At 38.7% G+C, this 14867-nt stretch overlaps 1 protein-coding gene across 6 annotated transcripts in view; it reads right to left on the minus strand.

Annotated features, from left to right (window-relative positions):
* The window catches only part of lama2 (laminin, alpha 2), a 522186-nt gene that overhangs the window by 185093 nt on the left and 322226 nt on the right, over positions 1-14867 (minus strand). For 5 of the 6 annotated variants that reach the window (XM_061886158.1, XM_061886155.1, XM_061886157.1 and 2 more), the window contains exons 22-26: positions 14142-14248; positions 12067-12333; positions 10538-10718; positions 1116-1252; positions 871-1002 (exon numbers count right to left, since the gene is read on the minus strand). In XM_061886158.1, the coding sequence (XP_061742142.1) occupies positions 871-1002; positions 1116-1252; positions 10538-10718; positions 12067-12333; positions 14142-14248 (824 nt within the window). The remainder of the gene's footprint in view (positions 1-870; positions 1003-1115; positions 1253-10537; positions 10719-12066; positions 12334-14141; positions 14249-14867) is intronic. The other variant, XM_061886159.1, reaches the window with a different exon arrangement.

Raw genomic sequence — 14867 nt, forward strand, 5'->3', positions numbered from 1 at the left:
ATATACAGCGGACGCTGTATCGATCCATTGTGGTGAAGAAGGAGCTGTGCCGGAAGGCAAAGCTCTCAATTTACCGGTCGATCTACGTTCCCATCCTCAACTACGGTCATGAGTTTTGGGTCATGACTGAAAGGACAAGACCACGGGTACAAGCGGCCGAAATGAGTTTCCTCCGCCGGGTGGCGGGGCTCTCCCTTAGAGATAGGGTGAGAAGCTCTGCCATCCGGGAGGAACTCAAAGTAAAGCCGCTGCTCCTCCACATCGAGAGGAGCCAGAGGAGGTGGCTTGGGCATCTGGTCAGGATGCCACCCGAATGCCTCCCTAGGGAGGTGTTTATGGCACGTCCAACCGGTAAGAGGCCACGGGGAAGACCCAGGACACGTTGGGAAGACTATGTCTCCTGGCTGGCCGGGAACGCCTAGGGAGCCCTGGGAAGAGCTGGACGAAGTGGCTGGGGAGAGGGAAGTCTGGGATTCCCTGCTTAGGCTGCTGCCCCCGCGACCCGACCTCGGATAAGCGGAATAAGATGGATGGTATGAAAAAAATTAATCGTGATAATTTTTTTTGCTATATCACCCAGCCCTAGCAGCTAAATTATGAGCCTTTGTAACCTGTTTTGAAATGTCTCTATCATTAATTATATACCCAATAATATATTGCGATACACTGTATATCGTTAACACAGGAGGATGCAAAATATATTGCGATAATGATTTTAGGCCATATCGCCCCTCCCTATAAACTAACACAGGCAAACTTTCTATATTGGAGTGGGGGCCACATTTCCATGAAGCTAAGAGCCCTTCACTATTAGTGCCATTTTCAAAATAAGCACATTATTGGTGCAGGTTAATGGTAGATGTAGTTTACCTGAGGAAAATCTCTGTAGCCCAGCTTACACTCGTTACATTTCTCTCCTCGGAAGGAGTCCCGGCAGAGACAGCAGCCTGTGTTGATGTTGCACTGCTGGCTCAGTGAGCCAACCACGTTGCAGCCACACTCCTGCACGCAACACAATCAGAACGTTAAGACGGTCAACAACGCTGAGTGAAGGTTGAGTGGTGTTGGCGTGGGGTGGAGGGTCATTAGAAGCGATCCAATTTGTGGGGACTTACCTTGCATCCAGTCATGATGTCGTGGCCCCAGTGGTTGGGAGCGCAGCGGTCGCACCTCTCGCCCACCGTGTTTGGAGGACAGATGCACTGTCCTGTGTTGCCGTCACAGTTATTCCCCACATGGCTGCAGAGACACGCTGGGACACAGCAGACAAGACAAATTAGAGACTAATAGCTACTAACCAATTCCTGTTTTTGCAAAAATGTGTATTTTTCCTCAGTAAAAGTATAACAGAACCTGGATTTACCAATGGTTCTTCAAGTGGGTTGGCACATTGTATAATGAAGCAAATGTCTCCATAAGAAACAATATAAATATGAATAATGGGCTCCAGCATCGACAAAAGTCCATATTTTAGTTCAGGTTTGAACGCAATATAAAGTGCTACACAGTACTGTTTATTAAACAGACATAAGGGTAGAATGTGTCTTTAATAACAAGCCAAAACAACAACAACAAGCTAAACTGTACTCTGTATGGCTGCTCTACACGCACGCACGCACACACACACACACACAAACACACACACACACACACACACACACACACACACACATACACACACACACACACACACACACACACACAGACACAAAGTCTCCTTTGGCGTCCACACAAACGCTCCGAAATCACAAAAATCCATAACTTTATCAACCATATTGCTACAATAATAACCACTATGAAAAAGTCCACTTACCGTATTTTTCAGACTGTAAGGCGCACCTAAAACGTTTTAATTTTCTCAAAAATCAACAGTGCGCCTTATAACCAGGTGCGCCTAATGTACGCATTAATTTTGGTTGTGCTTACCGACCTTGAATCAATTTGATTCAGTACATGGTTGAATGATAAGTGTGACCAGTGGATGGCAGTCACATAAGAGATGCGTGGACTGTAGGCTGACACCTATTCAATAAATGACGCTAGCAAGTACATGTAAGCAAGCAACAACAAAACTTTTAACAAATCAAATCAAACTATGAAGCGCTTTTTATATATAAAATAAATGCAAGGCAAAGTGCTCTACAGACTTGAAAACAATACCTCGATCACAGAGATTCCCCATTGTTGCACACATACACATGCACACACAAAATATATAATATATGAACAAAATAATGCATGGCTGAGTACAGAGGAGACATGTGAGTAAACACTATCACAGGAGCCATCTGCACCAGGAGGTCATCAGACCATGGCCACCAGGAGGCTGACACAAAGCGCCCCCACAGCTCGGCCAATAACCCCTGATGCAGATGGTTCCCTTTGACAAAGGCTGGAAAGTAAAAATAAATAAATCTGTAAGAACCATGAGTAGGAAGAAAGGATAAAATACAATTAAAACATATGAAGATAAAAAAAATTAAATTACAGTAAATATATAATAAATATAACTAAATCAAATTTAGAAAAGTAATTCTATATTCAATGACAATATATAACATTGCACTGGGGGCTCAAAAATCTGTCAAAATGTTTTAGTATTACGTTGGTAAGCAACGAAGCCACACTGCTTGATGGAACAATGAGCATTATGGCTACCGTAGTCAGATGTACTATGCTTCCACAAACGGAAGTTATTATGGTGTGTGTGTGTGTGTGTGTATAATTACCCCAAATGCTACCTATTAGCAGACATGATCTGGGGTTTTGTTTCGCAATATTATGCAAAACCAACTTCCCTATTAGTTCCCACTGATGTAAATTTGGGTTCTGTATAAGTCCCAGAAATTTGCAGACATCCATCACTGTAGTCCATGATCTAGTCAAAAAGCTCCTTCTTTTTCTCTACCTACTTGTTGTGGGGCATTCATCCTCCGCTGTTGCCATTTCTAATACAAAATAGCATGCAGTTCTAACTTATATCTGTTAGTAATCTCGCTATGGAAGCGTTAAAAACTACCGGTCCAACAAAGATGATGAGGTGAATAAGACGGTGCATTGTGAAAGACAAGGTCAGAAATAGACTTGAAGATGGTCTGTAAACAATCTATGCGACATTTTGACCAAATAACCATCATTACATAATATGTAGACCACAAGGAAACGTTTGACATGGAGAAAAAAAAATCATAATATGACGCCCTTTAATGCACCTTAGACTTGAATAGATAGGTAATCGACAGTGCGCCTTATGGTCTGAGAAATACAGTACATTAACATTGGCAAAGGAGGAGCTGACGAGAAAAATGCAGACAAAGGGAGAGACGGGTGCAGGGTATGTGTGTGTGCTCTTGGAAGAGCATTTGTTCTCTGCTTTGGTAAAAGTCTGCTTTGGCATCTTTCTCCAGAAAAGTCTGGTCTCATCACAATTAAAACTTGTTAAATTATTCCCTAATTGTGGGTGCCATTAACATACTCCTTGCAAACAGTCTTTTTTTTAACTCCACAGCGATTGCCTCCTTTTTTCAACAATGTGAAGGGAAGTGAATTATATTTATATAGTGCTTTTTCTGTAGTTACTCAAAGCGCTTTACATAGTGAAAACCAACATCTAATTTTTACATTTAAACCAGTGTGAGTGGCACTGGGAGCAGGTGGGTAAAGTGTCTTGCCCAAGGACACAACGACAGTGACTAGGATAGAACGGCAGTAACTAGGATAGATAGTGATAGAACCTGCAACCCTCAAGTTGCTGGCACGGCCGCTCTACCAACCGAGCTATACCGCCCCACAAACAATGGTCTGTTGTCTTTCTGGGACTCCTATTAAGTTAGCAAAATGGACAAAACTTTTAAAAGTCCAAAGAAGACAAAAAAGGCACACATGCAGAAGCGCTGAGAAGTGCAGCCAGTGACCGGGAGGCTTCTTCCTATCCAAAAAAACTGCACACTGCGTTTTGCCTGCAGGCGACGCTAAATGACTGAAAGAAGCGTTTCTATACAGAGACACTGTTTGCACACGGAAGCACATTTGGCTCGATCTAAAATTGTGTCAAATTGGGAAACACTGTTGACCTTTTGGAACTACAAAGTTCTTCTTTAATTTGTACACTTTGATTTAAATCCTGACCTGTTTCCAGTAAATTAGCGACAACATTAAACACTGAAAGCCTATTAAGGCCGAACCAACGCAAATAAATCCCAAGCTTATCATTAGTTGTGACAGTGTGACTAAGCAGGCGGTGTTTGTTCCTGCCTGTTCTTGGCTGTCATTTGTGGTTGGCATTCCTGACATATTGCATAAGGAGATATGAGGGGAGAGCTATTCATATTCGTATTCATATAGTCGTCACTTGTAATCCACATTTCAGGCAACACAAATAAAGTTGGGGCACCTGCTGCCTGCAGTGCCAACTACTTCGGGTGGATGATTCAAACGTCTCAAATTTAAATATAAGCAAAGGATAGAAATAGGCTTTTGGTGGAATGAACATGGCCTTGGACAGCGCCAGCAGAACTCTAAGACAAGTTTAACCTTTAAGTAGGTGTGAGGCAAAATTATCCCCATTTCCTGCATTGTTAGCCGCCACACACTAACAGTTTTTTTTTACAAATTTGAGGCACGTTAAAGGGAATGACATGTGCTCATGTCTAACATACAGGAGGAAAGGTCCCCTTTCATCATACTTTACCTGACATATGAAACGTGACAAATTTGGGGCACGCACGATCCACTCAAGCCGCCGGATGGCAGGAGAGTGCTGAATATTTTAAAATGGGTTTTGCGGCAATTCCAACTTTGACCGCAGTGTCAGTTGCTATTTAGAGTGGCGCTTTCCATTATTTTCAGCATTAACCCCACCTCTTCCTCTCACGTGACATCCACCCAGGAATGAGGCCACATAAAACCCTTTCCTTCTGTGAGGTTTGTGGAAGATGGGCAAACTAAAATTAAAAAAAAGTGCAGTTTTCTTTTAGCAGTCAACAGTCTGGTGCTACAATTTCTTATGTTCATACTATACTTCACTGTAAAATAATATTCTTTAAAGAATCTTATTGTCACTTTTTCCATACATGCAGGACATAATGAAAGTTATTTATATTTTCAAAGTGACGTATGTGACGGAATACTTTAGTATTTAAAGGCCTACTGAAATGAGATTTTCTTATTTAAACGGGGATAGCAGGTCCATTCTATGTATCATACTTGATAATTTCGCGATATTGCCATATTTTTGCTGAAAGGATTTAGTAAAGAACATCGACGATAAATTTCGCAACTTTTGGTCGCTAATAAAAAAGCCTTGCCTGTACCGGAAGTAGCAGACGATGTGCGCGTGACATCACGGGTTGTGGAGCTCCTCACAGCCTCACATTGTTTATAATCATAGCCACCAGCAGCGAAAGCGATTCGGACCAAGAAAGCGACGATTTCCCCATTAATTTGAGCGAGGATGAAAGATTTATGGATGAGGATAGTAAGAGTGAAGGACTACAAAAAAAAAAAAGGCGAGGGCAGTGCGAGCGATTCAAATGTTATTAGACACATTTACTAGGATAATTCTGGAAAATCCCTTATCTGCTTATTGTGTTACTAGTGTTTTAGTGAGATTATATGGTACCTGAAAGTCGGAGGGGTGTGGCCACGGGTGTGGTGACCGCCAGTGTCTCCGGTGGGAGGAAGTAAGAGAGTCTGCAGCTGAAGGAGGACGCAAGCTGCGCTCATGTCTACGGTAAGAGCCGACAATTTTCTCACCGAAACCTGCTGGTTGACATGTGGTCGAGAACCATGTTCGCTTGACTGCTCTGTTGCATAGTAAAGTTTCACCTTCGGGAATGTAAACAAGGAAACACCGGCTGTGTTTGTGTTGCTAAAGGCAGCTGCAATACACCGCTTCCCACCTCCATCTTTCTTCTTTGACTTCTCCATTATTAATTGAACAAATTGCAAAAGATTCAGCAACACAGATGTCCAGAATACTGTGTAATTATGCGATGAAAAGAGACGACTTTTAGCCGTGAGCGGTGCTGGAAGAACATGTCCGCTACAACCGGTGACGTCACGCGCACGCGTCATCATAATCGTCATCATTCCGCGACATTTTAAACCGGATACTTCGCGGGAAATTTAAAATTGCAATTTAGTAAACTAAAAAGGCCGTATTGGCATGTGTTGCAATGTTAATATTTCATCATTGGTATATAAACTATCAGACTGTGGGGTCGGTAGTAGTGGGTTTCAGTAGGCCTTTAATTATGTAATGTTATGAACCAAAAGACTGTTTCTGCTACCAGGTTGTCATGATATCATTTGATTTGATTATTGCATCAATTCCGTATTGTACTTTTTGGCACAATAGCTATCATCACAGCGATACGATTCGGACCAGGGTTGTACGGAGTACCGGTACTAATAAAGTACAGCGGTACTAAAGAATTTAAAAAGATACCATACTCCCTTTAAAAATACAGGTGCTTTTATTTGTTTTAATGGACATGATGGCACATTGTGGTGACATTGCTGGTAATATGAGCCAAGGCGCAGGTGAATCAACACACACAGAGAGCACTTACAAGCGTGAACAGTGTGGAGACGGAAGGAGGAGAATGGCCGTAATTTGGATTCAAAACTAACATTAAGGGTGAAGCTATAAACACGGAGGTGCCGTTCTGACAACGGCGGTTAAAAACATAGCTAGCCAGCAGCTAATGTCCCTCCGCCTTGTTTTCACTACATCTAAATCAAAAATCCTCACCTCCATGGCGACAAAAAAAACTATGTTTCATACAAGTATCATCCGTGCAAGACGAGGAATAGCAAAACATGTTTAACTACACAGTGTAGGAGGATACAAAAGCTAACACGACAAGTTGAGTTTATACCAAAATGGATACATGGATGATACAGCAGAGGATTGGGAGCATGTCATGTGGTCAGATGAAACCAAAATAGAACTTTTTGGTATAAACTCAACTCGTCGTGTTTGGAGGAAGAAGAATACTGAGTTGCATCCCAAGAACATCACACCTACTGTGAAGCATGGGGGTGGAAACATCATGCTTTGGGGCTGTTTTTCTGCTAAGGGGACAGGACGATTGATCCGTGTTAAGGAAAGAATGAATGGGGCCATGTATCATGAGATTTTGAGCCAAAACCTCCTTCCATCAGTGAGAGCTTTGAATGGTTGACCAAATACTTATTTTCCACCATAATTTACAAATAAATTCTTTAAAATTCCTACAATGTGAATTCCTGGATTTTTTTCCCCCATTCTGTCTTTCACAGTTGAAGTGTACCTATGATAAAAATTACAGACCTCTGTCATCATTTTAAGTAGGAGAACTTGCACAATCGGTGGCTGACTAAATACTTTTTTGCCCCACTGTATGTCCCTGGACACTTGAGAAATGTAACTATGACAGGTGTATGATCCTGTAACTACTTGGTATCGGATCCTTACCCAAATTTGTAGTATCACCCAAAACTAATGTAAAGTATCAAACAGAAGTAAAGTGAATATTAAATTTTAACAGAAGGGTAGATAGAACATGTTTAAAAAAATAAACAGATATTAAAAATAAATGAACAAGTAGATTAATAATCGTTTTTATACTGCTTGCCCTTCATAATTTTGACAAAATAATAAAAATAGAAATGACACAATATGTTACTGCATATGTCAGCAGCTTAATTAAGAGCCTTTGTTTGTTTACTTACTACTAACAGACAAGTTGTCTAGAATGTTCAAAGAAATAAATGTTTAATATATCATATGATTTGCTGTCAAAATAAAAGCAATAATGAGTGTGGTGCCTTTTATTTGAAAAAGTATCAAAATGCATTTTACCAAAATATTATCGGACAAAATTAGTTCCAACCCTTGCCTTTAAGCCACAGGTGTCTAACTCAAGGACCAGGGGCCAAATTTGTCCCACCACTTGATTTAAAGTGGCCGACCAAATCATTATATGTATTGCACTGCATTTATTTATGTGGCCCGATACTTAATTTGATATAAAATGCCGCAATAATTAATGTTGCCTGCCACATCTTTGTTTTTGAGCTGCCGAAAATTTTTATGTGGCCCGCCCAATTTTTTTAAGTAGTCCAGAGCTTCATTCTATGAGGCCTGCTGCTTAATTCATGTGGCCCACTATGTCCTTTTGTGTGAAATGCGGCAATAATTTGTGTTGTCCGCCACATCATTTAACGTGGTCATGCCGTCTCATCTTATGTGGCCCGCCACATCTTTATCCGTTTATGTAGCCCACCGCATTATTCCGTGTGATATCCCGCATTATTTAAACGTGGCCCGCTACAAAATTTTATGTGAAATGCTGCGATAATTTGTGTTGCCTGCCACATCATTTAACGTGGTCATGCCGCCTTATCTTATGTAGCCCGCCACATCTTTGCATCATTTTATGTAGTCCGCCGCGTAATTCTATGTGGTATGCCGCATTATTTTTACGTGACCCGCTACGTCATTTAATGTGTTCATGCTGCTTAATTTATGTCATTTTGTGTGAAATGCTGCGATAATTGGTGTTGCCCGCCACATCTTTTTATGAGTTCCTGCTGCATTATCTTATGTGGCCCGCCACATCTTTGCATCCTTTTATTTGTCCCGCCGCATAATTCTATGTGTTATGCTGCCCTGATTGAAGTGGCCCGCTACGTCATTTTATATAAAATGCCGCAATAATTAATGTTGCCTGCCACATCTTTGTTTTTGAGCTGCCGAAAATTTTTATGTGGCCCGCCCAATTTTTTTAAGTAGTCCACAGCTTCATTCTATGAGGCCTGCTGCTTAATTCATGTGGCCCACTATGTCATTTTGGGTGAAATGTAGCAATAATTTGTGTTGTCCGCCACATCATTTAATGTGGTCATGCCGTCTCATCTTATGTGGCCCGCCACATCTTTATCCGTTTATGTAACCCACCGCATAATTCCGTGTGATATCCCGCATTATTTAAATGTGGCCCGCTACATAATTTTATGTGAAATGCTGAGATTATTTGTGTTGCCTGCCACGTCATTCAACGTGGTCATGCCGCCTTATCTTATGTAGCCCGCCACATCTTTGCATCATTTTATGTAGCCCGCCGCGTAATTCTATGTGATATGCCGCGTTATTTTTACGTGACCCGCTACGTCATTTAATGTGTTCATGCTGCTTAATTGATGTCATTTTGTGTGAAATCCTGCGATAATTGGTGTTGCCCGCCACATCTTTTTATGAGTTCCTGCTGCATTATCTTATGTGGCCCGCCACATCTTTGCATCCTTTTATGTGTCCCGCCGCATAATTCTATGTGTTATGCTGCCCTGATTGACGTGGCCCGCTACGTCATTTTATGTGAAATGCTGCGATTATTCATGTTGCCTGCCACATCATTTAATGTGGTCATGCCGGATTTTTTTTATGTGGCCCGCCACATCTTTGCATCATTTTATGTAGCCCGCCGTGTAATTCTATGTGATATGCCGCATTATTTTTATGTGGCCCGCTACGTCAATTTAATGTGTTTATGCCGTAATATTTTAAGTGGCCCGCTTTATGTAGTCTGCCACCTAATTTTCTGTGGCCCTCCGCATAATTGCATATGTTATGCAGCTTTAATGTATGTGGCCCGCCACGCCATTTACCGTATTTTTCGGACTATAAGTCGCAGTTTTTTTCATAGTTTTGCTGGGGGTGTGACTTATACTCAGGAGTGTGAAATTATTAACACATTACCGTAAAATATCAAATAATATTATTTAGCTCATTCACGTAAGAGACTAGACGTATAAGATTTCATGGGATTTAGCGATTAGGAGTGACAGATTGTTTGGTAAACGTATAGCATGTTCTATATGTTATAGTTATTTGAATGACTCTTACCATAATATGTTACGTTAACATACCAGGCACCTTCTCAATTGGTTATCTATGCGTCATATAACGTACACTTATTCAGCCTGTTGTTCACTATTCTTTATTTATTTTAAATTGCCTTTCAAATGTCTATTCTTGGTGTTAGGTTTTATCAAATAAATTTCCCCCAAAAATGCAACTTATACTCCAGTGTGACTTATATATGTTTTTTTTTTCCTTCTTTATTGTGCGTTTTCGGCAGGTGCGACTTATACTCCGGAGCGACTTATACTTCGGAAAATAGGGTAATGCGATCATGCCGCATTATCTTATGTGGCCTGCACAAAAGGGCTAGAAATTATCAAGCTCTTTCTGACTAAATGAATGTATGATTCTTTTGATTTTGACTGACAAATGTAGTGGATCCAATCCAATACATGTTTCACTTTATTATTACCTGATCCTACAACAAGTAAAAAAAGTCCTCTATTAATCTAAAAATGATAATTAAAAAAAAAAGAGTTTCCTATGAAAATTGTGTCACAAGACTATTATACATTTATATTCACTGTTTCATGCGACCCTTTGGAGGAAGCCATAATTGCAATGTGGCCCTCAATAAAAAATGTCTGTTTTAAGCCCGTGTCTCTTTTTGTACTGTTAGTGTTTGCTTACGTGTGCAGCCTCCTTCTTGGAAGTTGAAGAACCCTCGCGAGCAGCGATCACATTTAGGTCCGCTGACACCCGGCTGGCACCGACACTGACCGTTTTCGTCGCAGTCAAACGACTTGGAGCCGAAGGAGTTACAGTGACACGGCACGCAGTGTCCACCTGTGGCGATGCCGTATGTCTGAGGCTGGGGACACACACAGGAACAGACAAGGTGTGAGGGGGTCAGACTTCCGAACTATTTAAGAGTTTCACATCTTAGACACGGCACAAAACACCAGGCAATTGTTGGGGGTTCAGGCAGTAAACTGTGGGGAATGTCATCACATTGTCAACTAAAGTACAGGAAATTAGCACGAACCAGGACATCAATGTCAGCTTCGCAAATATATTTTTAAACTGGGTTCTCACACCTGAAATAAAACACGTCAACCAAACTTTTAATAAGCACTTCAAACCAGCACCATGCACCATTTGGGACCCAAATATGATTTTTTAGCGCACAGGTGTCAAACTCATGGCCAGTGGGCCTGATCTGGTCATTACACCATTTAATGTGACCCGTCACCTCAATTTTTTAAGGCCCGCGAATGCCTGAAAATTTGTCATTAAAGTACTTTATATTTTCTTACTTAATATATACTAGTTTTTTCCATTTTGACAGAAAAAATATATATGTACAGAATGAAATTGCTTACATTTTTAAACTTTAATAGTACCCAATATTGCAACAAATGTTATATTATCATACTTTTCAAACAATTTTATATGAATATAAACACTTACATATCTGCTAGACTTATGATTCTAAAGCAAGTTATCCATTAAATTGTATGCTGTCTGTAAAATAAAATATTGATAACATGCAATAGATTTTACGATGTTTTTTTTACTGTGCATTGAATAACACAATGCCTGTTTTTTTTTTACTGGAGGATTCTGACTAATCAGCAGTGTTTTACCATTAAATATATGGTTGTTGTTTTGCAGTATATTACTGTAAAAAGATGTCAAAAATTAAACAAAAAGTGGTAAAATTCCTGCGACTAAGCTGACATTTTTTCCCAGTAAAAAAACAGTGGTCCTGATTTTTTATTTAGCATTTGAAAAAAACAATGTATATTTGAGAGTAAAAATTTTTTGACTGAGTTGCACTTTATTTTCTGTAAAATCTAAAGATTTGTTTTAACACTGTACGTAAAGAAAAAAATCAAATATATATATATGTACATACATATATACATACATACATATATATTTATATATATATATATATATACATGTATATATATATATATATATATATATATATAAAAAAGTGAAACATATAGACAAATTCATATATTGTTTGCTGTGACAAGCGGCCCTCTGACGGCCGCCATAACTGCGATGTGCCCCTCAATAAAAAAAGAGTTTGACACCCCTGCCTTAGGAGTATTATTGTGCAACTTCTTAATAAAGTATAATAAAGACTTGGAAGTATCACACACCCATGCTTCTTAATGCCATCACTCCCGTGCTGTTTTTTTTTTTACCCCCGGTTTGTAAGCACCCCTAGGACAACCGCCTGTGCGAGAGGGCCCGCCCCATCTTTGCTGCACTGTCTCCACAGGGATGCGTTCCACTGGGCGCCGCGTCTCCCGTCTCTCGTAACCCCGCTGACGCAAGTCACAGCGGCGGCCCGCAAAGCCCGGGCGACAGAGGCAGCGGCCCTCGGCGTCGCAGCGTTGAGAGACGGAGCCAAAATGGCTACAGCGACAGGCCGTGCACTCCTGGCGCTCGGCATCCCACCACCAATTAGGCTGGACCAATCACAACACAGATCACATTGAGTTGGAGAGGAAGAGGGCGTATAAATAGTGAAAAAAAGGAATACCAAAAAACTAAACCAAAAACTATAATACTGTAGCAAAATCTATTAGGTTATTTTGAAGAAACTAGAATATAAAACATGGTTTCAGTTATTTTACATATGTTTGTTAAGTTCATAACTCCACATCAGTTTATTCATAGTTTGGCTTCAGTGACAATCTATGATGTAAATAGTCGTGAAAATAAAAAAAAAACACATTGAAGGAGAAAGTGTGTCCAAACGTTTGGCCTGTACTCTATATACAGTATATATGTATACTATTATACACACACACACACACACACACACATATATATATATATATATATATATATATATATATATATATATATATATATATATATATATATAAAATGATAAATGACAAGGACATCATTGCAGTAAGAAACATATGTTTAATGTACTGTAAGATTTTTTTTATTAAAATAAAGCCAATAATGCCATTTTCTGTGGTCCCCTTCATTTCGAAAAGTGGAAAGTATCAAAATACATTTTGGTTCCGGTACTGGTACGAAGTTATTGGTATCGGGACAACCCTAATATTTACACATATGTTTATATACACATATATGTATATATACACATATGTATATATATATATATATACACATATGTGTATATATATATATATATATATATATATATATATATATATATATATATATATATATATATATATATATATATATATATATATATATATATATATATAAACGTGTATCGGGACAACTCTAATATTTACACATATATTTATATACATATATACATATACACACATATGTATGTGTGTATATATATATATGTATATATATATATATATATATATATATATACATATGTGTGTGTATATATATATATATATATATATATATATATATATATATATACATACATACATACATATGTGTGTGTATATATACATATATATGTATATAAACATGTGTAAATATTAGGGCTGTCCCGATACCAATAACTTGGTATATGTTTCTTATTGCAATTGTGTCCTTAAATAAAATAGTGAACATACATGACAACTTGTCTTTTAGTAGTTAGTAAACAAACAAAGAAACCTAATCCAGTAACTGACGTATGCAGTAAGATATTGTGTCATTTATCATTCTATTATTTGCCAAACTTATTAAGGACAAGTGGTAGAAAATTAATTATTAATCCACTTCTTCATTTACTGTTAATATCTGCTTACTTTCTCTTTCAACATGTTCTATTTACACTTCTGTTAAAATGTAATAATCACTTATTCTTCTGTTTTTGGATACTTAATATCAGTGTTGGATGAGACCACATATTTGGGTATCAATCCGATACAAAGTAGTTACAGGATCATACAATGGTCATAATTTAAGTCCAGGGACATATTTCTTGAGTTTAGAAACATAATCTAAAAAAAAAATTAAATAAAAAATAAAAAGTGATGCTAAAAAAAAATATTGATGTAGTATCGACTAGATACGCTCATGTACTTGGTATCATTACAGTGGATGTCAGGTGTAGATCCACCCATTTTTAGCAGACTGCATGGCAAAACGATTAACCCCCTGTTCTTCTTACGAGAGGTCACCCAGAAATGGGGCCATATAAATCCCTTCCCTACTGTACATAAAAAGAAAAGACAACTGGTCGTATGGTTATGAAAAACCTGTAATGCAAATTAGTAAATGAGTAAGGGATAATTATAATGAAATGATACCTTCTGAAATGATGTTTCAAAACACTTACCATGCAGTCGTCACACTGCCGTCCAACCACGTTTACTTTGCACGGGCACTGGCCGCTCTCCTTGTTGCAGACTTGTGAGACAGAGCCATTAATGTGGCACTGACAGGCTGCACGGGGGGGAGAAGAGGCATATTTTGCATCAATTAGGTGGATTTAAAGTGTTCACTTCACACTACTTTAAAGCGCTTAAGGTGGTCTTCAGGATTAGTTGTTGACATCCACTTTATTAACTTTATTAAAGTTCTGCTCTCCTCAAATAAACTCTCAAGGCATTCTGTGACGCATTAAAGAACTGAAACGCCAAAACAAATAAGGCAACAAGAAAAGTATCCCACACTTCTCTATTCGAAAGTAAATCTGTACAGCAAATTTGGGCATCTACATCAACAGTATGATTTTCCTAGGACATAAATTAAAAACATTAAATAAATAAAACAGGTGTAAAAAATTTCTGTGTCAAAAAATCCACTTGTTCAGAAAAGCAAGGCTCACTTCCGGTACACTGAATTTTTGTAGACACATTTTTAAAACACTAAATTTTTTAAACACACACATTTTGCCAAAACATTTTTAAAATGAAATTGTTAGAATAATTGGATGTAAAACAATATAGTTCACAAAATTCATATGAAAAAATGTTTTATAAATTCAGTGTCAAAACAAAAAAACTTTTGTAATTATATTTTGAAAAAAAATACCTCCATCGATGTGTACTAACAGCAGTGT

Source organism: Nerophis ophidion, linkage group LG24 (genome assembly GCF_033978795.1).
Source record: "Nerophis ophidion isolate RoL-2023_Sa linkage group LG24, RoL_Noph_v1.0, whole genome shotgun sequence".
Taxonomy (NCBI): Eukaryota; Metazoa; Chordata; class Actinopteri; order Syngnathiformes; family Syngnathidae; genus Nerophis; species Nerophis ophidion.